The 27,129-nt window shown below is 41.2% G+C and overlaps 1 protein-coding gene across 9 annotated transcripts in view; it reads left to right on the top strand.

The window, feature by feature from the left end:
* Scmh1 (Scm polycomb group protein homolog 1) overlaps positions 1 to 27,129 on the top strand; it is a 130,750-nt gene that overhangs the window by 91,435 nt on the left and 12,186 nt on the right. For 8 of the 9 annotated variants that reach the window (XM_060379681.1, XM_060379676.1, XM_060379682.1 and 5 more), the window contains 4 exons: positions 8,773 to 9,002; positions 12,603 to 12,729; positions 23,375 to 23,575; positions 25,192 to 25,383. In XM_060379681.1, coding sequence (XP_060235664.1) covers positions 8,773 to 9,002; positions 12,603 to 12,729; positions 23,375 to 23,575; positions 25,192 to 25,383 — 750 coding nt within the window. The remainder of the gene's footprint in view (positions 1 to 8,772; positions 9,003 to 12,602; positions 12,730 to 23,374; positions 23,576 to 25,191; positions 25,384 to 27,129) is intronic. The other variant, XM_060379684.1, reaches the window with a different exon arrangement.

The raw sequence follows: 27,129 nt of genomic DNA, 5'->3' as shown, positions 1-27,129 counted from the left end.
TGATCAAGTTCATGGACATCCCAGAAGTATTGCCAAGGTAAATGTGGCTGTTAGGGTGGAAGGCTGAGAAGGGACCAAGCAGACACACAATAAAGTTAGGATAAGATGACATCACTTTAGCCATTTCACTTACCTGACTTATGCAATACGAAAGAGTTTCTCTTCTCCCTATTTAGTTAGTTATTTAGTTGCATTTGTGTGAACTCATGGATTTTTACTATATTTAATTAGTTATAGTTTGTAACAGACTGCTTGCCATTTGATAAGTGAAAGCCCCTTGTGATATACTCATGTGTTCTTGGAGCCATGACCCCATCCCTCTTCCAACAATCTCATTACTTTCTAATTAAGATGTCAGGACACCTTGTACCTTCCACACCCACCAAATTGTTTTTTTTTTGTTTGTTTGTTTGTTTTTTTTTTCAATGCAGTTTATTCAGGAACATTGAACAATCCTCGGACCCCGGGGAAAGCCAGCCCACAGCTTAAATAGCCTCTGGGTAGCCAACCCAGGCGTGCCACGGGGGCAATGCAGATAGGTCCACATACATGGAGCAAGCCAGATCCTCGGCCTTAGCCAAATGTGGAGTTGTTCGTGACAGAGAGCACTCACCGTCAGGAAGGTGGAAGGCGGAAACCAGCTCCATCTTTAAGGCATAGCATTCCGCAGCTCTCTACAGTTCCCCCTTTTTGTTTTAGACGCATCAGGCAAGAGTAGAGGTCTGATCTCTGATATTAGAAATAAATTGGGACTTTGTACAGATGTTCATTTAGGTGTCATCCTCCCAAAGAGCATCAGACCGTCCGATACCTTTTTCTCAGAGGCGGGACCTGGGGCATCAACCCGCATGCAATCAGACATGCTCTTCTCTGGGTCCAAAGCGGCTGACCCTGAGTGCAGTGCTTAGCCTCGCATCCTGAGCGTATCATTTTAGCTTTTTATGGTATCCAACCATGCTTGGGGAGAATGTCCTGCTTCAATGGCTGTAAAGGCCTGAATGCTTGCCATTTGATAAGTGAAAGCCCCTTGTGATATACTCATGTGTTCTTGGAGCCATGACCCCATCCCTCTTCCAACAATCTCATTACTTTCTAATTAAGATGTCAGGACACCTTGTACCTTCCACACCCACCAAATTGTTATTCAAAATTTTACAAGTCTTCTTGAGACTATTCCTCTAGAGTCACACTGGGTTGGTTTTGTTTTTTTCCAGTGACAGCTTTGATACCATTTACTACATTCTCAGAAATTAAATGGTCAAGTTAATTAGCACATAAATTGCTGGTCTCAGGGCCTCCATGAGAAGGTATGATGTTGAGAGCAGTTCTCGCTGTTGGCAGGAGTAGGAGGTACGGTGCCTCAGCAGTCAGGAGCAAAGAGATGAATGCTGGTGTTCACTGACTCTCTCCCTTTTCTTCAGAGAAATATTTCTTTCTTCTGAGCTACATGACAGAGTCCTAAAGACTAGAGCTATGTTCAGCTTTACCCCTTTAACTTTGATGCAGCTTGCTCTTCTCATGTTAGTGGAGGTACTGTCCGTCTTCACACAATTATCATGAAGGCCAGTGAAACCACAAGTGTCTAAGAACTTAGGTATTGTTGATTAAGGGTTTAAGTCTTCACCTTAGTAGCATCAAAATGTGTTGGATTATATTTATCTCCATCATCCTTCTCTGAAATAAGATAATCATTAAAGTTGTTAGCCATTTACATCTAGAAAAGTGAGACAAGATTGTGTTTAAATGACAAATTCAAGGTCACAACTAAAATTAGATTCCTGGTCCCTTGATATCTTTTTTTTCTCTCTCTCCAAGTAGGATAATTAAGTTAAAGTGTGGTGAGACAGGCTGGGACTTTCTAATGGGAAGCACTTCCAGCTCTTCCCTCAGGACAGCCTCTTCAAACCCAGTTACTAAGACGCTGTTAAACTGGCCTCAAGTCTCATCTCAGAGTTGCTCAAACAAGACATGCGTAACCTGATTTTCAGGAACTAAATGCCGAGTGTAATTGTTTGGTTTCTTCTGTCTGGATCGTCCACTCCAGTAAAGGCAACTTCCTTCCCAATTCATAGTTGTACACTACTCTATGCGTAGCCTTCAGGTTAAAAGAGAAGCAAAACTGTTAGAACAGCAGAAAAGAGCTGGGTCAGAGGACTGTTTTTCTCTTGTTATCTGGCTTCATTCTACAGACATGTACTAAGTCCCTTCTAAGAACCCTATTTTGTCAGGTAATGGCAGAAACTCCAAAGTGATTCATTACCTCCCTACCCAACTTAGTTTCATGGTCTGTCACTGTCTTGGGACCCATAATACTCAGATTAAAGTGAAGCCATGTAGCCTCTTTACTTACTCAGGTTAAGGTGGAAAAAAAAAACATTGAATTTAATGAGAGTTAAGTTTTTTCTATGCAAATGTGTTAGAATCAACACAGAATTGTCGCTAAGGGGGTCTGATAGTGTCAGCCTTAGTAGTATTGACATGTGCTGAACTGCTCTGTGTATATTTATATTGTGTTCCTTTTCCTGTTGTTGTGACCAAATACCTAACAGAAGTGACTTAAGGACAGGAGGGTCTCCCCTGCCTCACAATTTGACGGCACAGTATCCATCCTGGCAAGGGAACCGGCAAGACCGTGAGGCTTCATCCTGAGTGAGGTAGCCCAGACCCAGAAAGACACAAATGGTATATAGTCACTTATAAGCAGATATTAGCCATACAATACAGGATAACATACTACAATCCACAGTCCCAAAGAAGCTAAGCAACAAGGAAGACACTAGAGAGGATACTCAATTCTCATTCCAAAGGGCAAACAGGATAAGCACCGGAAAGTGGTTGAAGAGAGGGAACAGGACAGGAACCTTCCATAGATGTCCTCTGAAAAACTACCCAGCAGGGGATCAAAGCAGATGCTGAGACTCATAGCCAAACTTTGGGCAGAGTGCAGGGAGTCTTATGGAAAAGTGGAGGGATAGAAAGACCCAGAGGGGACAGAAGCTCCACAAGGAGACCAACAGAGCTGACAAATCTGGGCTCGGGGACCTGCAGAGACAAATGCACCAACCAAGGACCATGCATGGAGAGGACCCAGGCCTCCTGCTCAGATATAGCCAATAGGCAACTCAGTCTCCATGTAGGTTACCCAGTTCTGACATGGACTCTGTTGTCTGCTCTTTGATCACTTCCCCCAGGCCACCTTGCCAAGCCACAGAGGAAGAGGAGAGGACGCAGGCATAGTCTGTGTCTCAGCTGAGGCCTTGTTGATATCTGTGGGCCATGCTATCACTGAGGCTATATTGATGTGAATGGCCTGTGCTATCAACTGAGGCTGTGTTGATGTTCGTGGTCTGTGCTGCCACTGAGAGCCATGTTGATCTCTATGCTCCTACTGCAGCTGGAGGTCATGTTGTTATCCATGGTCCATGTTACCACTGAAGGCTAGGTGGATGTCCTTGTTCTGTGCTGCCACCTCAAGCCAAGGGCCAGGCTGCCATTGAGGATCATGATCATATTGGTGTCCATGGCCCATGCTGTTCCAGAGGCCATGTTGAGGTTCTTTTCCTCTGCTGCCACCAATGGTGGTATGATGATGTCCAGGACCTGTACTGCGGCAGAGGGCCATGTTGATATCCATAGTCTCTACCCCCAATGGAGACCATGCTGAGGTCAGTGGCACAAGCTGATGCCAGAGAACATGCGGAAGGAACTCCATGGTCTGTGATCCCTTACTTAAAAGACAAGAAAACTGCTTTTGCAGTAGTATCTATGACTGCAGACTCACAGTTGAGAAAGAGGGACATAGAAGGTTTCTCTGACAACCTATACAATCTACCCCACCACCCCCAAAAGTAACAGCCTAGAGGGAAAGCCATTGAAGAGAACTCTTAAAAAAGGTGATACGGTATGTTCAGGACTGGCTGCAATGTCCTAATCTGTAGCCTAGCAAGGCTACTCCCCACCCCACCCCCGGGGTTGGGAGGAGGTCAAAGAGCCAGTCATTGAGTTCATGTCAGAAATAATCCTTGTTCCCCTTACTAGGGAGAACCCACTTGGATACTGCGCTACCATGGGCTACATCCAAGCAGGGTTTCTAGGTTATATCAGATGGAAGGGGAGGAGGGCCTCCCCTATCAGTGGACTTAGAAGGGGACAGGGAAGAGATGAGGGAAGGAGGGTGGGATTGGAAGGGAAAGAGGGAGGGGGCTACAGCTGGGATACAAAGTGAATGACCTGTGATTAATATAATAAAATAAAATAAAATAAAAAGGTGATAAGGATGCTGAAGTATAGCTCTCAATAACTGATAGCTTCTGGCAGGGGTGTGGGTGGGGAAGGACTCAATTTTCTTTATGGGCCAGTGGCTACTGGGAGTTTAACTGTGCTCCAGCAAGTATATGAACAACACAAATCTGATGACAACTCTTCTTCCTCCTCCTCTTCCTTTTCTTCTTGTGGGAAGGAAGGACACACAGTGGGGAGGGAAGACCTGAGAGGACTGAGAAGTGAGTGTGATTGGGGTACATGATGTGAAATTCCCAAATAATCAATGAAAATATTATGTTGGGAAAAAATACCACTACTATGAGCATTTTTATACATATGCTGATATACATGAGCAAGAACCACCCTGGAGTTTATACCTGTGATTATAGTAAATCGCAGGGTAAATATATCCTCTGCTTATTCAGCAATGCATATAACGCTTTACCCTAGTGTGACTCAGAAAGCCACACTTGACATCAGATGTTACCATAGTCAGTATACAAGTCATAGTAATTGAGCTAATATCCCTTTTCAAAATGTATATTCCCCCAGGCTCTGAACCGAACCATACTATATGTCACTTTCACCTTCAGAGCATAGAGTAGTTCCTGTATTTTTCTCTCTGTAACATTGACAAGGCTAGTTGTTTTCTTAACTGAGCCTGTTTTGGTGTGTCTGACCCTCAAGATAATTGATTTGAAGCAGAGATGATGCATATGTGATATTTCTTTTATTCTTTATTAATTACACTTTATTCACTTTGTATCCCCTCGTATCCCTCCTCCCATCCCAATCCCTCCCTTCCTCCACCCTATGCATGCATGCCCCTCCCCAGGTCCACTGATAGGGGAGGTCTTCTTTTCCTTCCTTCTGACCCTGGTCAATTAGGTCTCATTAAGAGTGACTGCATTGTCTTCTTCTGTGGCCTGGTAATGCTGCTTTCCCCTCAGGGGGAGGTAATTAAAGATCAGGCCATTCAGTTCATGTCAGAGACAGTCCCTGTTCTGGAAACAGCCCAGATGCCCCTCAGTGGAGGAATGGATGCACAAATTGTGGTACATCTACACAGTGGAATATTACTCAGCAATAAAAAACAAGGAAATCATGAAATTTGCAGGTCAATGGTGGGATCTAGAAAAGATCATCCTGAGTGAACTATCCCAGAAGCAGAAAGATGCACACAATATATACTCACTCATATAGACATATAATATAGGATAAACCTACTAAAATCTGTACACCTAAAAAAACTAATCAAGAGGGAGGACTCTTGCTAAAATGCTCAATTCCTATCCAGAAAGGCAAAGAGGATGGACATCAGAAGGAGAAAAGAGGGAACAAGATAGGAGCCTGACACAGAGGGCCTTTGAAAGGCTCTGCCCTGCAGACTATCAATGCAGATGCAGATGTGATATTCTTAGTCCATCACATTAGAAGACACTGGTTGTGTTCCAGCTGGGGTGATAGGAGTTCACTAGGTTGAGGTGCTGCTTTCCCACTTTCCTGGGACTTCATCCTCATTGCTTTGGAATTAACTTTGGGACCACTCTTTAGTGTCCTTTGCTAGATCTTCTTCTCTCTAACTGATATACATTAGCGTGTCTTAGAAATTATCTTTTTTCTCTTTTCTTGATTATGTATTCATACCCAATAAAATCTCATTTAGTGTAATGGTTTTACATATCAGTGAGCACACTGATGATTCTCAAATTTTTATCTTCAGATCCAGTATCTCCTTTGGATTCTGGCCTCAGATTAACATTTCTGTATTTTAGCATCTAATAGGCAGCTCATAAGAAATAAGTCTTATAAGAAACTCAATTCCAAATCTCTTTCTCTAGTGTTTTCCATCTCAGTAAAAGGCATCATTTTTCTCCCAGCTTTTCCAGCTAATAACATTGTGTCATGTGTAACTCCTCTTTTTCATTAGATATGATTTTAATTGACTGTGTTCAGTATATTTTTGTGGTTTGTTTGCTAATTTTTGGCTACATCTAATCAAGTAGATATCACTTTTATGTGAGTGCTGGGGATCTGAACTCAGGTCCCCATTCTTGTGTGGCAAACACTGAGCCTTCCCCACCCTGTTTTGTCTTTCTTGTTTCTTTTATCCTTATATAGTTCATTTTAAGCATCCAGAAGACTCTCTCGTAGTATCCAGTTCCCTCAAAAGTCCCTGCCATCTTATCAGTCTAGATTACTTTTTTTGTTTGTTTTCAAACTTCACAAGTTGTATATTCTAGCTTTTTGTTACTTAATATTTATTTGGCTTCTTTCATGTAGCATATTTCTGTGAGATTCAGATAATATTGTTGCATTTAAAAATAGTTTGCAATAATTCTTTTGTGCTTCTTGTGATATTCCTGTGTATGAATATACTACATCTTTAGAAATCTGTCCTTCTGTTTGTCATTTGGGTTGTTTCCAGCATTTACCTCATGAAAAAAAAAATGTTGTGATAAATATCCTAGCACATGCTGGTTGGTGTCCATATCGTTCATTTCTTTTGTTGGGTCATAAGGTATACAACTAAATACTTTTCCAAAATTATTTGTGTTCTGTCCAACAGTGTTGAATTCTAATTACTTCACATCCTTCACCATTGTTAGGGGTGGATTTTAATCCTTTTAATTTTGGAAATTTTTATGGAATATAGTAGTTTCAAGCACTTAGTGGGTTTGTGTTCTGTATTTATGTTGGTGTATGTGAGTGCTGGAAATCTGAATTGGGATGTGCATGCACATACAGCAAGCACTTTGCTGACTGCACTATCCCCTTAGCAGCCCCCACATACACCCTGTTTTTTGAGATGGAGTCTCTCATTCGCCCGCTTTACCAGGTAGGTTGGGCGGGGTAGCCAATTAGCCCCGGGTGTCTTTCCTATCTCTGACTGTGCACAGCTAGGATTACACACACACCAACACACAGAGCTTTTTCAGATGGAGTCTAGGTTGGTTCAGACTTAAGTCCTGTGCTTGCATAGCAAGCAGTTTAGTAGCTGAGCTATGCACCCAGCTTGATCCACTCAGTCTTCCCGCTCCTCTTTGCTAACCAGTTCTCCACATTGCAGACTCCTGCCCAGCTATACTAACTTCAAACACACTAACATGTTCCCATGAGTGGAGCCTCTATCTGTTTGTTCGCTCTTCCATCCCCAGAACTCGGAACAGTATATAACCTAGAGAGTGCTCAATAAGTATTTGTATGATAAATTAGGTATTCCTTATCTCTAAATAGTCTCAATTTAAGGAGAAGATAAATGATTGGCATGAAACTAAAGAGCGTTGGAACACAGATGTCCACCGAATACTTAGACTTAGTGGTGGCCTGGTCAGGGAAAGCTTCAGTAAGAACATGGCCGTTTCTTAAACTTTGAGAACTAAGTATTGATACATGTCTAATCGCGAACAATAAAGAGCTCAACATATAGGGCAATGGGATATAAAGGTAGATGCCGTAGTATGACATCAGGCCTAACTAGAGTGTAAGGCAGAGGCTGAAAGCCCGTACTTCTTAGGAATCACGATAAAGAATGTAGATTTTTACCTTAACGTTAATAAAGAGCAAACATTTTAAGTTAAGGAGAAATTAATTTTATGTCCATCTTTTGCTGCCCTCACTGTAGTAAACATGCTAGATAGACCTTAAATATGTTGATATAGCTTTAGTTATCAGGGCGCCATTGGATAACAAAAGTTCTTGCCTCACAGAGGAACCTAGGAGAGGCATCACTTCTTCTTTTACTAGATCTTTATTCTCATTAGAAGAAGGCTGTAGACTCCTGAGATCTGCCCCAGTTCCGAGCCTCTGGTTCTAACCACATGTTTCACCTTGAACTTGGGTCGCAATGCTTCTCTTAGATACTTAGGGAATTTTTAAATATTTTCTTGCATCTACTTTAAAAAAATTTTTTTTAACTTTCAATTGTAGCCAAAATAAATTCAACTTACTTTGTAATTTTCTAAGCACTCAGGTCAAATGCCAAGAAACTAGGTTCCTGGACAAACTCTTTAAACAGAAATGCAAGCTATTTTTCCTGCTGTCTGGGATTGTTTGCTGGCTGATCTTATGTCAGCTTGACACAAGCTAGAGTTATCTGAAAGGAGGTGACCTCAGTTTAGAAATGCTTCCATAAGATCTGGCTATAAGGCATTTTCCCAAACAGTTATTGATGAGGTAGGTCCCAGCCCATTGTGGGTGGGGCCCCCCTGAGCTGGTTGTCTGGGGTTCTATAAGAAAGTGAGCTGAGCAAGCCATGGGGAGCAAGCCAGTATGGAGCATTCCTCCATGGCCTCCATGTCAGCTCCTGCCTCCAGGTTCCTGCTCTGCTTAAGTTCCTGTCCTGACTTTCTTCAGTGATGGACTACAATGTGGAAGAAGGGTAAAGCCAATACACTTCCTCCCCAACTTGCTTTATGGTCATGTTGTTTCATTGCAGTAGTAGAAACCCTAACTAAGACAGAAGGGAATGCAGGAGGAGGGATGATGGAATGAATCTTTTTCTTACAGTTGTGATTCCAAAGAATCCTTCCCCTTCATCTGATGTGAACCCGGAGAAGCCCAGCATCCACAGCACCAAAACTGTCTTGGAGCATCAACCAGGGCAGAGGGGGCGCAAACCAGGAAAGAAGCGGGGCCGAACACCCAAGATCCTTATTCCCCATCCTACTGCTACCCCATCCAAGTCAGCTGAATCTTTGAAATTTCCAAAGAAGAGAGGTCCTAAGCCCGGCAGTAAGGTAGGTAAAAATATAGGTTTCCCAGAAAGAGGTACAGGACAGCAAAGAAACAAGTCATCCATACATTTCATCTTGAAAAGGAGCACATCTAGCCAGCCATCTTCTCCACCTCATGGGTGTTTTTTAAGGGGAAATCCTAGATTGTCATTCCTACTTAGCACTCATCTGGAGTTTGCTAATGTTAGAGATAGGAAACAAATTTTGGTTTTTGAGGGAGTCAGTTCAATGTTTTCCATAGATGAGCAGTCCTGCCCTTGATTAGCCTTCACAAAATAGATGTCTAACATGTAAACAGTATAGTAATTCTGTAAATCTATTTCTCTTGTTACTCTTACCATTGCTTTAAAAAAAAAACTTCACTTAATTATTTAACATCAAGCTATAGTAGATGATGTTGCATCTGTATAATGATCATCACAAAGCTCTGGGAGATATTATTAGCATTATTTTATTATGAAGTAAATTAAAACTTAGACATGTAAAATGATTTCAGAATGCATTGATCAGTTCCTAGATCTAGTTCCAATGTCGCTATTATACACACACACCCCTTCTATACCTAAGAGACATACAGTTCCTCTAATGTATGAAAAGACCAAGTCAATCTTCATACACACAGTTACTGAAAGTGCTACCGCCCCAGTCATTCCACACTGTCATGGATATTTTCCCTGACAAAAGCTATCGTGTGAAAATGCTTCTCTATGGCCCTTGTTAGCATCCACTTGATTCCTAATGATCAAAGACTTCTCAGAGCCTCCCTCCTGAATTTGATTAATTGAATCTCCCTGTGGAAACAATAAATGTTCTCTCTGGACCTCCACTGTAGTTCCATATTTCCCCAGTTGCTTATTTGGTTGATTTATTTGTCCTTATAAAATATAAGCTCCTCAAAGCCAATCACCTGATCCTTATCTTCTTTTCCTCCTACAGTGCCTTGTATCTCAGTCTCTTGGGAGATGTTCTGAATATGGAAGATAGATAGATAGATTGCTGGATGGGTGGATTACTGGATGAATGAGTGGATGGATGGGTGGATACATGGATGATTTTAGTCATGATGTTATCGCTCTTAGTTTTCTCTTTTTTGATTGGACTTGAACTCTCCATGCCATTGCTTAATCTTTCTGTATAACATACAGTGCTCTTTCTGATCCCTTGACACTAACACCTAACCCTGGTCCTGACTTGTATCTATTATGCTCTTAACACCATTACTGCTACTGTTGCTGCTGCTGCTGCTGCTGCTACGTTCTCTTACACTATCACTTTAACACATTCTTCTCTTTCTCATGTGGAGGAGGGGCTGAAGGTCCTAAGGATGCCAAGGCAAGAGAGGCATGGTTTGGATTATGTGGGTAATTCTTCAGGGTTATCAAACGACAGAATGTATGTGTTTGAGAGACTCCAAAGAAAAAAAATAATAGCTAGTAAATGGAAATTCAAGCAGAAGGCCTTTGTTTAAATATTTAAGGAGCTATCTCAAAATAGTAGTAAGCCCCTGTGGTTTCTTGGGGACTAGGTGGCTCTGTAAGAGGGCTATTTCAGGAAGAGGAAGACGGAAATATTGAAGATGATTATATTAAAAGGCCATTAGGATCCTTTGAAAACTGAGACCTATGATATGATTTCCAGTGTTCTGCCCCTCACAAAGTCAAAAACATAGTAGACAGTATCCTTATTACATCCTCTTGAAAGTAAACATTCTCATGGTATCCTGTGTCTTGTGTGTCCTAGCATCTGATCCTAATTCTCCCTTTTTGTTTTTTGCATAATTCAGTGAAAGTGTTTGCATCCATATGATAACGCCATTTCTTTCTGAAACAAAAAGCCTTAGAAACCAGATTTAGGCTTTGGTCTCATCTCCGTTATTGCTATCTTTGTGACTTCAGAATGGCTTCTTTCATTGGGGTGCTGATCCCCCTTCTTCCCTGTAAAATGGAACTAAGTTAAGGCATGCATCTGTGTAATACATGTAACGACACTTAAGAAAATGATGCCTTCTATAATTCTGCTTTCTTCTACAACATCTGGGTATTCAGCTTACCAGGCTGTTCTCTGAGGGACCCTTGAAGTCACAGCACCAACTCATTGAACTTGAACTAGTATTTATTTCCCTTCTCTCCTGATTTGACTACTTACATGGAATTCTACCTTTAGGAGTATCTGATAATATGAGTGTGTATCCATTTCTTTTGTTTGTTTTGTTTTGTTTGGTTTGTTTTGTTTTGTTTTCAAGACAGGGTTTCTTGGTATGCTAAGTTCTTGGCTGTCCTGGAGGTCCTCTGTAGACCACGCTGGCCTCGAGCTCAGAGATCCACCTGCTTCTGCCTCCCAAGTGCTGGGATTAAAGGTGTGTATCACCACCACCTGGCTCCTGTGTCCATTTTTTTCTTTCTTTTTTTTAAAACAGGGTTTCTCTGTGTAGCCTTGGCTGTCCTGGACTCACTTTGTAGATCAGGCTGGCCTCAAACTCACAGAGATCTGCCTGCCTCTGCCTCCTGAGTGCTGGGATTATAGACATGCACACCCACGCCTGGCTTCATATATCCATTTCTAATGAAGGTTTTGCATGATGGCTTTCCCATGTGAAGCCATTTGATGTATGGTCGCTGCTGTAAGCAGATCTCTCTAGATTATGTTTCCCTAGAAGGCAAACATATGTATACAGCTTTTAGCAGTGCACCTTACACAAGCACTTTGTGAAAGAGGATTTGGGGATCTTGGAATGATGGTTTTTATTCTGAAAGACTTTTAGAGACTCTTTCTGGAAACATCCTGAGTTCCAGCATAAAAGAAAAAATAGGTTTCTCTCAGATCTTCTTAATCACCCCTTTATTGGTAATCTATACTGTATGCTTCATGAGAAACATTTATTAACACTTATTTTGTGTCAAGTGCCATGTGAGGATTGATACTCAGACCCTCATGGAGTTCTAGGTTAATAGGGAGATCAGTGTGTAAGCAGGTAATAATAGTACATGGACGAATGCAGACAAAGTATGGAGTTAAGAGGAAAACTAAGAGTGTCCTAGATACACAGTGATGTAGAACATAAATAAGAGAGAACATTTCTTGTTGAAGAGAAAGCTTAAAATTGTAAAGATGTGAGCCAGATAAAATTGCATGGTTTTTAGAGACGTAGTGTGATTAGGGAATGTTAGATTATTAAGGGAAGAAACGGCAGGTAATGAGCTAAAGAGGGGCAAGACAGAGGAAAGCAGTTGGTAAAGTCAGAAGGTTCATTTCCATTTCAAGAAAGAAACAAAATGATAACATTAACCAGTCACATACTTTCTGCTTTTATCTGCCCAATTTACAAAGGATTTGGAGTTCTTATGATACTGAATCTAGCATAAAAGTTCATTAAGCTCTTTCTCTGCAGAAGACCAAAATCATGTACATATAATTCAGATAATGCTTACTAAGTACATTCAATATATACAATTTTGGGGCCAGTTATGGAGTAGAAAATAAAGATGAAGTGTGGTTCCATTCATAAATACATTTGTTTCATGGGTGTACTGAGTGATAGGAATAGAGGAATGAAGGGAAGTTACCTTTCACGGGTAGCAAACTTTTCCCAATCCATTTTAACAGAGGAAACCTCGGACTTTGCTGAGCCCACCACCCACCTCACCAACAACCAGCACCCCTGAACCGGATACCAGCACTGTTCCCCAAGATGCTGCCACCATCCCCAGTTCAGCCATGCAGGCCCCCACAGGTAAGAGCAGAGGTTGGAACTAGCCACAGTTCCTCTAGTCTTCTACCAATAACTAGCCCCATCCACTTGTAAACCTAGATAGAATCTTAAAAAAAAAAAAAAAAAAGTTTGGCACTTGGAATAGTCTCAGAGAAATGTTCATTTTTGTCAGAGAGGAAAAAAAAACTGGGGTAATTGTTTTGTGAACTCAAAGCTGGGGAACTGGGGCTTGCCTCACTTGGTTGGATCATTCCTTAATGATCCCTTACAGCATTCCAGTGAGGCTGCCACCATTCAAATTTGAATGAAAAGCTTCTGAGTTTTAAAAAAAACAATCATTAATGAAGACAAGAAAGTGAATCATTAATAAAGAGACAGTGAAAGTGAATTTTACTTTGGAGACCAGCCAATGAATGATTGATTCAAAGCAAAATCTGGTAGCTGAGGATGGATAATCAACCTGAGTGTGTGGGTGTGGGTGTGTGTGGGTGTGCATGCGCACACGCACACACACACACATGTTCAAAACTCATGCATATCTGTCCCCATTTTATAAAATATCTATAAAGGTAACTGAACTACCTATACTCTTAAAGCATATGCATACCTTCCCAGTGGGGTGATCTTAAAGTACTCATTTGTATGTATGCATTAAGATATTTGTGTGTAGCTTATTCTATAGTTCCCCTATCTTCCTCGCGGGAGCCCAAGAACTTAGAGGGATAAGTTCTTAGCTATTAGAGGGATCTTTCTCAAGAATGAGTTAAACATATCTCAGCACAAACCCTAAAATGTTAGAGACAAGAAGCATAATCAGCCATAGTTTTCTTTCCACATAGCTCCAAAATTCAGGGTTTTCTGTAGCATGTAAAAGTTTCATGTCTAGGTGTTTGGTTATTGTTTGACTTTTGGTTGGGGAAGGTTGACATGACTGTTCAGTTGTTCCAACACAATTTATTGAGGAGTCTGCCTTTATGCCTTTGTCAAAAGCAAGGTGACTGGCCTCCTGTGACTTTGTTTCTGGGCTCTATAATATCATGTTCTCTTGGTCTCTCCACTTGCCAGTATTACACTGCATGGTTGCAGGGGCTATGTACTAAGTTTTGAGGCCATGAAGTTTCAGGCTCCCAACTTTGTTCTTCACCTTTAATACTGTATTGGTTAGTCTGGGTCTTTCACCTCTCTATGCAAAACTCAATTTCTATTTGTTGCTACATAAACACACCCTCTGGGACTTGCTTTTATTTATTTATATATATATATATATATATGTACCACATGTGTGCAGGTGCCTCTGGAGACCAGAAGAAGGCATCGGATACTTGGGAACTGGAGTTACAGGCAGCTGTGAGCCTTCCAGTCTGGGTACTAGGAACCAAATCCCTGGTCTCTTGCAAGAGAAGTACGGAGTCATTTCTCTGGCCCCACTTTCTGGGGTTATGATTGCTATTATATAGAATCTCTAGGGGGCATGGGTTTTGGGTTTTTTAAAAGAGGATTTCTCTGTGGAGCCTTGGCTATCATGGACTCACTTTGTAGACCAGGCTGGCCTCAAATTCACAGTTATCTGCCTGCCTTTGCCTCCCTGAGTGCTGGGATTACAGGCGTGTGCCACTGTACCTGGCCTAGACTAATTTAACAGTGAGTTGTCTTATGCTTTCTGTTAATTTGGTACTTTGATTTCTTTTCTTTTTTTTTTCAGAATAACATAATTTTACTAATAAAATCTCATGTATATTTTATGAGGTTTATACCTGAGTATTTTTCCTGTTGGTGCTATTGTAAATGATACTGTGTTTTCATTAAAACATTGTTAATACAGAGCAAAGTGATTGACTTTTAGATATTAACCTTCTATTCTGCAGCCTTTTTTAACCACTTTTTAGTTCTAGGTTTTTGTTTGTTTGCTTGCTTTTTTTAAATCAATTTTTTCGTATTCTATATGTAGATAATAATTTGTGATCTAAGAAAAGGGTTTTTTTTAATTTCCTAATATGTATACTTTTATTTTATCTTCACATCATATTACATTATGTAAAACTTCCATTATGATATTGAAATGATGAGAAGGGATATTTTTGCTTTGTTCTTCATCTTAATGGGAATTTTCTTAGTTTTTCGCCACTAAATATGCCAACTGTAGGAGTTTTATAAAAGTTATTTAACAAGTTAAAGAAATTCTCTATTTTTTATTTTCTGTTTTATTGCAAATGAGTGTTGTATTTCTGAATATATTGATGTGTTTTTTTAATTTAGCCTGTAAATATGATTGAGTAGGTTTTTGGTTTGTTTGTTGTTTTGTTTTGTTTTATTTTTTGAGACAAATCCTTGCCTTATATAGCTCAGGCTGGCCTGCAGCTCAGTATGTATCCTGGGCTGGCCTGTCCTCTTGCCTCAGTCTCCTGAGTACTGGGATATAGGTGTGAGCCACCATGCCTAGCTTATGCTTTTATATGTCTTCCATACTTGGGATAAATTCTGTTTGTGCTGTACAATCCTTTATATACAGTATTAGATAAGATTTTCTAATGTTTTATTGAAGATTTTTACATCCATGTCCATGAGATATGTTGGCCTACAATTTTCTTTTATTGTTATATTTTTGGTTTGTGTGTTAAAATAATGCTGACCTCAAAGAATGAGTTTTATAAGCATTTCCTCTGTTTTTTGTCCTCTGAAAGAGATTGTATAGAATTAGTATAATTTGTTCCTTAGGTCTTTGGTAGAGCTTACCAGAATTCAATTTGTTCAATAGATGTGTGCCTGTTCTGATTTTATTTCTCTTTTCTGTTAAGAGAAAATGTCTCATTGTTTTGCCCACTGACCTGAACTCTGGGCTCAAGCAATCAGGACTTAGCTTCCTGAGAGACTAATTGCATCCTGTACCATTGTGCTCAGCTTTGTCCTTCTTCTTGACTGAGTCTTAGGAGACTGACTTTCAACAAACTGCTCCATTCATCTAGGTCAATTAATTTGTAGGCATAAAGTTTTATTCATAATGTTCTCTTTTAGTTTTGTATTTCAGTTTTTATATACTGTACTTTGATCATACTTTCACCTCCCCCAACTGCTCCCAGATCCTTCCCTCCTACCTGCCCAACTCCATGTTCTTTCTCTCGCTCTCAAAAAGAAAAAAAAATGACAATCAAAACAAAAAATTGACCAAATATATGACAGAAAATATAAAAGAACCTAAAACAATATAAAGACCTTTTATGTTGCCCAACTACTCCCTGACCCAGGGCCTGCCCTTCAGTATCACTGCATTAGAGAAAACTGAGCCTCCCTTTCACAGCAGGTAACAACTGCAAATAGCTTCTTGGTGTCCCCTTCTCTTTCATGAGATTTTTGTCTGATTTGCACTTGTGTAGGTCACAATCTTTAACTCCAAATGTGTTACCAGCTCTGTTGTGTCTGGAAGAAATTATTTCCTTAAAGTCATCCGCCACCTTGAGCCTTACAAACTCTTTCCTTTTTTTCTTTGAGCCATTAGGGAATGAGAGCTCAAAATTTTCTTACTTTGCACATTGTCCAGTTTGTTAATTCCCATCTACTACAAGAAGCAGCTTCTCTAATGAGGGCTGGACTGATGTGTAAGCACAGCTTTTGTCGTCAGAAGTTATTTTGTTATTGTATTCCTTTAGCAGAAGAGTAGGAGTACGTTTGCCCCTAAGGCCCATGACCTATCTAGCCCCAGGTTCTTAGCCACTTCATCGGTGTCAGGCATGGGTTCCATCTCATCGAGTGGGCCATCAACTCAGTTACAGAAAAGTTGCTCACTCCCATATCTGTGCCACTCTGCACCAGCCTACCTTGCAGGTAGTTGCTGTTCCGGGGTTTGTAGGTAGGTGATGTTGATAATTACTTTTCTCCTCTGGAAGAATGCAGAGGAGGTCCCAGCAACATGAATGTTAGTCAGTAGTGGTAAAGCTTCTATTTGGCCATCAACTCGATTTCTCTATGTTCAGTGACATAAATAAATGTCTTCAGCACTAGGGCCTTACCAACAGGTTGTGGAGGGTGACCAGTAGCCTTGATAATGGCCTGTGATGTTTGTGAGAGGGCCTAGGGGACCCTTTGCTCAACAACTCAACAATATTTAACTCACCCTGGCACTGGAGGTTTTAACTTGGTGGCTTAAGATATCTAGTTGATACATTATCTCCTCCATGGTGACTCCATTTAAATTTTTTCATATGTGTGTATATTTTAGGATGCTTCTAGAGTAGTAGGTTTTGGGGGTTGGTCTGGTGCTATGTATTTTTTTTTTAAGATTTATTTATTTATTTATTACTTATACAGTGTTCTGCATGTTGCCTGCACACCAGAAGAGGGCACCAGATCTCATTATGGATGGTTATGAGCCACCATGTGGTTGCTGGGAATTGAACCCAGGATCTCTAAAAGAGCAGACAGTGCTCTTAACCTCTGAGCCTTCTCTCCAGCCCAAAATTTATTGTTATTTTATGTGCATTGTTGTTTTGCCTGGATGTATGTCTGTGTGAGGGTGTTGGTCACCAAGAACTGGAGTTACAGGCTGCTGTGAGCAGCCATGTGGGTGATGGGAGTTGAACCCGGATCTTCTGGAAAAGCAGCCAGTGCTCTTAACCACTGAGCCATCTCTCCAGCCCCTTGGTGCTATGTATTTTAATGCTAATTATGGGCCCCCAAAATCTGGTCTCTGCCTGGATGAGCACATTTTCACGCCTGACCTTATGTAAACATTGCCTAAAAAATTATTCCTATTTGACAAATAAAACAGCCAACACCTGGGCAGGACAGAGGTGAAGTGGGAGAAGTGAAGGTTCTCAGCTTGGAGGACAGAGATGATCTTGGGAAGGAGACAGACAGGAAGAGGAGGAAGAAGGCCACCATGGGTTAGGTTAGGTGGAGAGAGAACTACATAGGCTAGGAGGAAGGACTCCGAGAATAGAGTAGTTGGAGAAAGCAACTCAGATGAAGAATAAACTTGTGTTTCTGGAATTATGGATGGGAAGTGGGCCAGATAGGAAAGGTGAAGGTGGATGGCATGGGATGGGGGCTGAAGATAAGAGATAGTATAAGTGGGACTGTCTGCTCAGCTCAAGGTAAATAAGGCAACTATAAAATCTAAGAAGTGTCTGTGTCTTATTGATTGTAACACTGGGTTCAATAATAACACCATAATAATTATAGGGCTAATAGTAACATGTTTAACCCAACACCATTTGTTTTCAGCAACCAGCAGCTTTCCATATGGCTTTTCAAAAGGGCCTTTAGTATTAGTTGTCTCTCCCCATAGCCTCTCCTTTACCCTGCTCTTCCAACCCCTCCCTATTTAATCCTCCTAGTCTCCCCTTTCTGTCTTTATAACACTATATTCTGTTTCCTCTCCTTGGAAGATCTCCTCCTCCTTCTGTTCATTTATTAGCTGCCTAGCCTCCGTAGTTAGTAGAAGCACACACATCTGAAGTTAAAAGCTAACATTTACATATAAGAGAAAACAGGCAATATTTATCTTTTGGAGTCTGGGATATCTCACTCAAGATGATTGTTTCTAGATCTATCTACTTACCTATACAGATTATAATTTCACTTTTTTAAGAAGCTGAATAATAATCCATCATGTAAATGAGCCATATTTTTATTATTTCCATCTGTCAGTTAGTCAATGGACATCTATGCTCTTTCCAATTCCTGGATACTATGAATAGAGCAGCAGTGAACACAGATAAGCAGGTATCTCTGTAGTAAGATAGAGTCCTTAAGGCCAATATTTGACTTTAGCTGTAGTGTTTCTTTATAACATTGGGTACCTTTGTATTTGGTGTATTAATGTTGAGAATCCTCTTGGGGGGTGTGTGTGTGTGTGTGTGTGTGTGTGTGTGTGTGTGTGTGTGTTCATTTCATCTAATGAGTACGAAGTGCCCTTCACTATATCTTCTGATTACTTTTTATTTTAAAGTCTATTTTGTCAGATCTGTTTTGTCTGCTTGCTTATTGGTTCCATTTGCTTGGAATACTGTTCTCCATCTCTTTACTCTAAGGTGACCACATCTGTCTTTGATAATGATGTGTGGTTTATTTGTTTATTTGTTTGTTTTTTGTATGGAGCAGAAAGATGGATCCTGTTTTTAATCTAATCTTTGTATTAAAAAAAATGAGAGTATTGATATTGAGAGATACTACTGAACAGCTTTCTAATTCCTATTTTTTTGTTGTTATGGTGTGTTTTTATTCTCCTTTTTATTGACTATTCTGGGATTATTTTAATGATTAGGTCCTTATTGGTATAGTTAGCCTTTCCTTCAGATGGAAGTTTTCCTTGTAGTGCCTTCTGTAGAGCTAGATTGGTGGCTAAAAATTTCTTAAATTTGTTTTTACCCTGAAATGTTTTTCGTTTTCCATCCATTGTGATTGGTAGTTTTGCTGGGTGTGGTAGTCTGGGCTAGTTTCTGTAGTCTTTCAAAGAGTCTGTAGAACATTTGCCCAGGTTTCCTGCCTTCCATAGTGTCCATTGAAAATTCAGATGTTATCCTAATAGGCCTGCCTGCATAGGTAACTTGGTCTTCTTCCCTTGTACCTTTCAATAGCATGTATTTGTTCTGTGCATTTACTGTTTTGATTATCCTGTGTTTGGGGGATTTTCTTTTCTGGTCTTGTCTGTTTGGTGTACAGTATGTCTCATGTACCTTGATAAACATCTTTTACTTTGGGTTGGGGAATTTTCTTCTGTGATTTTTATAAAAATACTTTCTGTGCCTTTGACCTGTTTCTTCCCACTCCTCTATATCTATTATTCATAGATTTGGTCTTTATACAGAGTGTTCCAGGTTTCCTGGATGTTTTATACCTGGATTTTTATATTTTTATTTTTATATTTCTTTGCCTGAACTATCCATTTCTTCTGCCTTGTCTTCAAGACCTGAAATTTTCTCATCCATGTCTTTTGATATGTTGGTAAGGCTTTTGTTTGACTTCCTGAGTGTTTTCATTTTAAGTTTTATTTCAGTTTAACCTTTCCCTCAGTAATTCTTTTTCTTTGCTGAATTCTACTTTCATGTCTTGAAGTGTTTTCATTATTTCATTCAACTATTTCTGTTTTCATGCTCTTTTTTAAAAATATTTATTTATTTATCATTCATACAGCATTCTGCCTCCATGTGTGCCTGAGCACCAGATTTCATTACGGATGGCTATGAGCCACCATGTGGTTGCTGGGAATTGAACTCAGGACCTTTAGGAAGAACAGCCAGTACTCTTAACCTCTAAGCCATCTGTCCAGCCCTTTCATGCTCTTCATTAAGGCATTTATTAATGTCCATTTTAATGTCCTCAAAGCCTACTACAGTAGGACTTCTTCTGACTTCTGCTGGAGACATATTGTCTTGGACATATTGTCTTGTGTTTTTGCGGGGATTTCAGTATCTGGAGTTATGATGTTTGAGATGTTTCTTGGTATAAATATCTAGTCTTGGCTTTGATGGGTGGGTGTTCTGTTCTTTCATTGCTGTTGCCCCATTCTGGGTTCTAGCTAAATGGAGCAGCTGTGAAGTCCCTGGCAGAGAGTGGTTCTGCAAATCAGCAAAGGGATGGAGGTAGGCCAGATGGAAAGACTGAAAGGAGCAACAGAGAACTAGAGTTTCTCTCGGCCTTACCAAAGCCAAGTTACAAGGAGATTCACCATATTCTTTACGATCCTTTTACTAGCTATATGACATGCAGCATTTCTCCTTTATTACTTCTGATATGAACAATTTGTGTCGTCTCTATCTTTTCACAAAGCCAACATTTGATTTCATCAGGACTTTTTCTAATGTTTTTTTTTTTTCCTTTAAATTTCATTAATTTCTCTAATTTATTATCTCCTGCTTAGTCTGGGTTTAATTTTATCTTTTTTTTTTTTTTTTTTTTGCATTTCTTTAGGTGTAAGCTTGTATTATTAACTTTAGATTTTTCTTTTCTAAATCTATATTCACTGTTGTACTTTTCCCTCAACACTGCCTCTACTGTATCTCACAAATTTCAGTAAGACATTTTTCACATTTGAGTAGCTTCAAGACTCACTTCCTAGCACTAAACAGCAGGTCTCTGAGGATAAACCTTCTCTGCTTTGTACCTCCTCTGCAGGTACAGCTAAAGCAGCACATGAGCAACCTTAGTAATTACGAGGCCATGAAGTTGAGAGGGAATGAAAGAGGAAAGGAAATTCATGTAATTGTATTTTAGTTAAAATATTTTAAAAGAAAACATTAATCTTGTATAATGATGAGTCGGCAAAGACTTCCCTTAGCAAAATCCTATGGAAATCTTTGGTCTAAAAGAAATCTATGAAGCATATTCTTAGATCTTTCTGACTTTGGTTTAGCTTGGTTTTTTGAGTCAGGGTCTCACCATGTAGTTCTAATTGGCCTACTACTCATAATGTAGACTACACTGGTCCCAAACTCAGAAATCTACCTGCCTCTGACATGAATGCTGGGATAAAAGATATCTGCCACCATGCCCCACACCTTCTTTCTTACCTCAATAAAGTATTTTCTCTCTCATCTTACATTTTATCATAAGCAGTGAGAAGGCAGGTAGCACTTTGGCTTTAAAAATCTCAGCTATTTCATTGAGCTCATCAGGTACATTTCCTGTTTTATGCTATTGTGGGCAGCAGTCATATCAAACTTTTAGTTTCTTCCCAGCACGTTGCCCATCCTTCACTTTCCAGTTACATGGTCTTCACTTTACTTTAAACTCAGATAGCCTTCTGGCAACTTTTAAGTTTCCATTAAAACACTCTTAAAGGGCCTGGGAATGTAGCTCAGTGGTAGCTAAGCACTTGCTTATCTTGGATGAGGCCCTGGGTTTGATCCCCAGCACTAAAGAAAGTAACCCGGAGTCAGAGGTTGCACTAGCACTCTGCTTGTGGTGCTTTCTGCCACTGGTATGCTTGGCATTTGTACTAAAGCATCTTGTATTAAAACCTATTCTGATAAGCTTTTGCTATGTGACAAACTACTACAGAACTATATAGTCTAAAACACTAAGGGCAGGCTGGGTGGAGGGAGACAGCTCATCTCTTGCATAAAGTGCAAGATGGGGAGGGAAACTGACTAGGTTTGGGGATCCACTTGATCACACGGCTGGCATATTGGTTCTGCCTGTTTCTCCACATAAACCTCTCCACAATGTACTTGTTTTTCCACACGTAGTAGTTGGGATCCAAGAGTAAATATCCCAAGAAACAGGAAGTAGAAACTGCTAGTTTCTTAATCCTAGGCCCAGAAACTGGCACAGTACCATACCTGCTGCTTTCTATTGGTCAAATGTGACAGAGATCAATAAAAGGGATGCTAGACTTTCAGAGCCATGTTCTAAAACCAACAATCTTCTAAAGGGTGCATAGTTTGGTCTTTGGTATTTTACCATATGACCCAAGTAGAATTAATTTTTAAAATCTCCATTAGAACAATTATATAAAATCTATATCAATGAAATGTACAAATCTTAGTTGCAAGTATATTGTGCACTCATATATAATTTGCTGAATTTTAATAAATGTCAGCACCTGTGTAACTCCTCCTTCCCACTGTGATCAAGAGATAGGACACTTCTGCACCCCAGAATTTCCATCAGGCTCCTTGTACTCAGTCTCTGCCTCCACTGTGACTGCGATTCTTTTTTTAAAAGATTTATCTATTATGTGTACAATGTTCTGCTTGCACACCAGAAGAGGGCATCAGATCACATTATAGATGGTTGTGAGCCACCATCTGTGTGCTGGGAGTTGAACTCTGGACCTCTGGAAGAACAGCCAATGCTCTTAACCTCTGAGCCATCTCTCTAGCCCGACTGCGATATTTTCATTTTCTTTTTTTTTTTGCATGTATATAAAGGTGTAGTATATGCACTGTCCTCAGTCTCTTTCTACCTTAGTCACTGGGGCAAGGCCTCTCACTTGAACCAAAGCTCACCAATATAGGACAGTCTGTGTAGCTAGCCAGCTCCAGGGATCTCCTGTCTCTGCCTTGCAAGTGTCTGAATTATAGGTGATCCACTGTGACACTTACATGGGTTCTTGTGGTCCTAACTCCATTCCTCAACCTTATACAGCAAGCACTTTATCTGCTAAATATCTCCATCGTCCACTAGTCTCTATTTCTTAGCAAACCTAGGCTGATCCTTCTTTTCATAGATTGACCCTTATATACACCTCTATAGAGACCTTTATTCTTCCAGTTAGGTCTCTTTAAGTTAGGAGATGAAGCCATTCAGCTCTGAGTCTCTTTACTGCTTTAGGACACTCAGCTTCTTGGGTCTGCTAAGTCAGTGGCTACTGCTAAGAAGTTGCCACTTCTCTAGTCTGCTGTCTCATTTCCTTGATGCTATTGGCTGTCTCTTCGATTCTTATCTGGATCACCTTAGAGAGTTCTGGGAAAGAAGAGAGTTGTTTTCTTCTCAGGGACCAGAGTTGTGAGTTTTGAGTTGCTCTCCTAATAGGCTGTGTTCCCAGAGCTCTTGGTCATGCGCTTAGGCACAAGATTTTCTCCCTTTGTCACACCATAGTGCTTGGCATTGTAGTTGCAGAGAATCCCAATGGTGCCAGTTCCAAAGTTTAGCAGATGGGAGGCAGCTGCTCTCTAACTTCCCTCTGCCAGGCATACTGTAAGGTTCTTGGGTTCTTTGTTTCCTGTAGTTTGTATCTACCTGAACAAGAGCGGCAGCACAGGCCCCCACTTGGATAAGAAGAAGATCCAACAGCTCCCTGACCATTTTGGGCCAGCCCGTGCCTCTGTGGTGTTGCAGCAGGCGGTCCAGGCTTGCATTGACTGTGCTTATCACCAGAAAACTGTCTTCAACTTCCTCAAGCAGGGCCACGGTGGTGAAGTCATCTCAGGTAAACACTTTTGGGCTGGTTTGGCCTAACCAGAGTGGCAGGCCTTCACTGTGATGAGACATCCTGGAGCCAGGTTCATACTTACAGGCTGTGGGGAATGTAAAAGTGCTGCATTCCTCAAGAGTCCTTATTTCCAGCCCCAGGCTCTGCTGAAGCAGTGCCATATAGTATATGCCACATACCTCTGCCAAGAATAGCCAAACAGACTAAACAGAGTCCTCTCCTGCCCCCACACAGAAAATATGAGTATGTGGCTTAAAGCAATTGCAGAGTAAAAATACATAGGGGCTGTGTTGTTGCAACAGAGAATTTCCCCAACTGACTTCAGACAACCTCGACTTCCTCTCATTCCTTTGCCTCCTTAGCTTCTGGGTCTCTGTAGTTCCCATATAAGGGAGCTGAATCCCAGGACATAGGGAAAAGGGGAGCTTGATTTAACAGTGTGGTACTTTTTGCTATAACTGTAGATACCTTCCTGCGATGCCATGTTTCTATTTCAGTTTTCTTAAGTCCATAGTCTGATTTTTACCCACCAAGCCTATGACAGATGGCTTGACCTGCAGCCTTCCGGTCTTGACTATAATGCTGCCTTAAAGTCCCCTCCCTGTCCTTCTCAGCAAGCTGCTGTAGTATTAAGGGACCATCTGACAGGGAGTATACAGCCAAACAGTCCTTATAGCCAGTATCTGTTGAGCGTTTACTGTATGGCAGAGGTTTCTGCCACATACTGTCCAGGAAAAGGGAAACAGGAGATATCAGGCTCAGGATTGCACTGGTGGAAAAGAAAATCTGAATAGTCTACGGAAGGGTGACAAGAGAAAAACATTATGGAGCCAAGTCCAGGCAGTGACTGGATGCACAGAGGATGGGAACTGCTGACACATTAAAGCCCATGTCCTTCTGAGGCCCAGACCACTCTCTGGCCTCTTCTTCGCAGTTTGCAGGGTCTGCATCTTCCTACTGCCTGGAGTAGCTCTTCACCTCTATTGCCTGGAGTTCTTCCTCTTCAAAACTTTCCTGATTTATCTCCCCAGATGTCTGTTCTTCACTTACCTCAGCAACAATTACATGAACCTTTTGCTTTTTAAAAATTATGCCAATGTTTTGATAAGAATAGATTCTATATAAAATAAAAACAAGCATGAAACATTTCCAAATGTTGCTCAAATTCAGTATCCTGATATAGATTGGAATTTTTTTACTTGGGCCAGTGTTAGCAATGGCAGTATTCTCTTCTTCTGCTTAGCTTTCCTGTTCTTGGGCAGTCGTCTTGTAAAAATAGCACCCCAGGTGAACACATTTCCTGGAGGAGGTCCAGCCAGGTGATGAAGCAGGTAGCATTATGTTTATAGTTGTTTTCACAAGTTGAGTGAAATCATTCCAAAGCCCTGAGGTTGCAACAGACCTGGCCTGGCACTCCCATGATTGCACACTCTTTGGAGTTAGAGGCAAAAATCAAAGCCCTTGGGCAAGGGAGGGCAGCAGGAAGCAGGCAAGCAGCCTGGCACTGCCTCTTTGTAACTGGCCAAGCCCAAGACATGAAGTGAGCTGGGCGTCTCTGGCCAGTGCTGCACTTCACTGCATAACTGATTTGTTTTGTTTACTTAACTCCACAGCGGTGTTCGACCGGGAACAGCACACTCTCAACCTCCCAGCAGTCAACAGCATTACCTACGTCCTCCGCTTCCTGGAGAAGCTCTGCCACAACCTTCGGAGTGACAATCTGTTTGGCAACCAGCCCTTTACACAGACCCACTTATCAGTCACTGCCACAGAGTACAGCCACAGCCACGACAGGTACCTACCAGGTAGGAGCTGGGATGGGGCCTGGGCTGAGAAGGGGGCTGGGCATCCAGTAGTGCCTGCAAGGGCCCAGGGGCAGTCCTCAGGCCTGCAAGCCTCGCACCCACCATCCAGAGATCTGGTTTTCTGCCCTTTGCCTTTTGCCACATCTGGGTCATATCTACGAGTTGGTGGTCTTCCACCACCTTAACGCTTCAGAATTTTGCTGTCACTCTAGAATTTCTCTTTCCTCTGGACCCCTATTTCTAGAAGTTGCCCTATGATTTCCTTCTGGTCTCCAGACCACATGTGCAGCCCACGAAGTCCTAACACAACCCCCAGTATGAATCTACCATCAAAGGCCTCATATAGCTCTCCTTTGCTAGCAACAAGGTTTAGTCTTTGAATTTAGAGATTGAGAAAGTTGCTCCATGTTGATTGGCCATCCATTCTTTTCTTTGGCATGTGGCCCTAACTTCTAGCATTGCCAGTCTAACAAGTCAGTTCAAGTTCCTGCTGTTTCCAACTAGTCTGGAAAATAACTTTTTAGTTAACATACCATCCCCACAATGGGGAAGCAGATGCCACGTGGCTGGGTCAGTGACTAAGCACTTCCAAGAGAGCTTGAAGTGGAGCTCGGCATCTCTGATCTGGAGAACAGGACGCAGAACCAAGGGAGGGAGGAAAGCTTGCTTGGAAACCTAGAAAGGTAGGTTGCTGTTAAGAGGGAGGAATTGCCCTTTAAAAGAGACCTGTGGATGGTGCTCCAAGCCGAAAGGAAATACTACACCCTGGGACTACTCTGTCTGCTATGGGGGCTCATGAGTCTGAAAGGTGCTCTGGGGTCTTCTACATGAGTCTTATTCCCACAATCCCTTCCCTATTGTCTTTTCATCAGATTCTTAATGACTTCTGATTAAAGTATCACTCCTAGAGACTCTTCTCAGGAAAGTGACCACCCACCCAGTCTCCTCTTACCCCTCCATAGCTCTGCAACCAAGTGAGAATTGCTTATGTGATTTGCGGTTAAAAGATACCTAAATCCCTCATATGTCTACATGTAAACTAAACATCTGGTCCCTGCAGCTGAATCGTGCTCCTCAGCTGGTTCTTTTCTTCTGAGGGAACTTTTTAAAATACCTGCTCTGGATTTTTGTTTTGTTTTGTTTTGTTTTGTTTTTCCCAAAATCAGAACCTGTAAGAACAGCCCTGCAGTTAGAATATTGTATTGGATAGGATAGAGTTGGTACAGACAAAAGACAAAGTGTTAAATATTCTCAGCATTGTCATTTGGGAGCCCTGGGCTGTATTTCCTAATAAAAGGCCTAACTGGAAGTCTGAAAGAGAAGGTGCGTGAGAGGGAGTGGCATGTCCAATAGGGCAGCTGTTAAAAAAAAAAACAAAACCGAAATTCAGAATTCTTAAATAGAACACTCTGTCAAGAACTAAGAAAAGTACATTGGCAGCAGCATTCAGAGGCTGCTAGGGACATGCCCACACTGGGCCTCGATGAAGGTGGCTGGGGATTGACATAGGGCACAGCCTTCCTAGGACTTCTGTTCTGGTTTGTCTCTCTAATTCAACACCAATGAAAAGGCAGCTCCATCCAGACTCTTCTTTCCTGCCTTGCCAGCTAGAGACAAGACAAAAAACCAGGAGTGTCACTCTGAGCTGTCGGCTGTGTCCTATCCTTATTACCCTATTTCCAGACAGACTGCACCAACTCTGAGCTCTGCTAGCCAAGCTGTTTCTCATGGAAGGTTTTCAGCACA

The sequence above is a fragment of the Meriones unguiculatus genome, chromosome 3, assembly GCF_030254825.1.
Source record: "Meriones unguiculatus strain TT.TT164.6M chromosome 3, Bangor_MerUng_6.1, whole genome shotgun sequence".
NCBI classification, from domain to species: domain Eukaryota; kingdom Metazoa; phylum Chordata; class Mammalia; order Rodentia; family Muridae; genus Meriones; species Meriones unguiculatus.
This window is presented reverse-complemented; position numbering and strand designations above follow the sequence as displayed.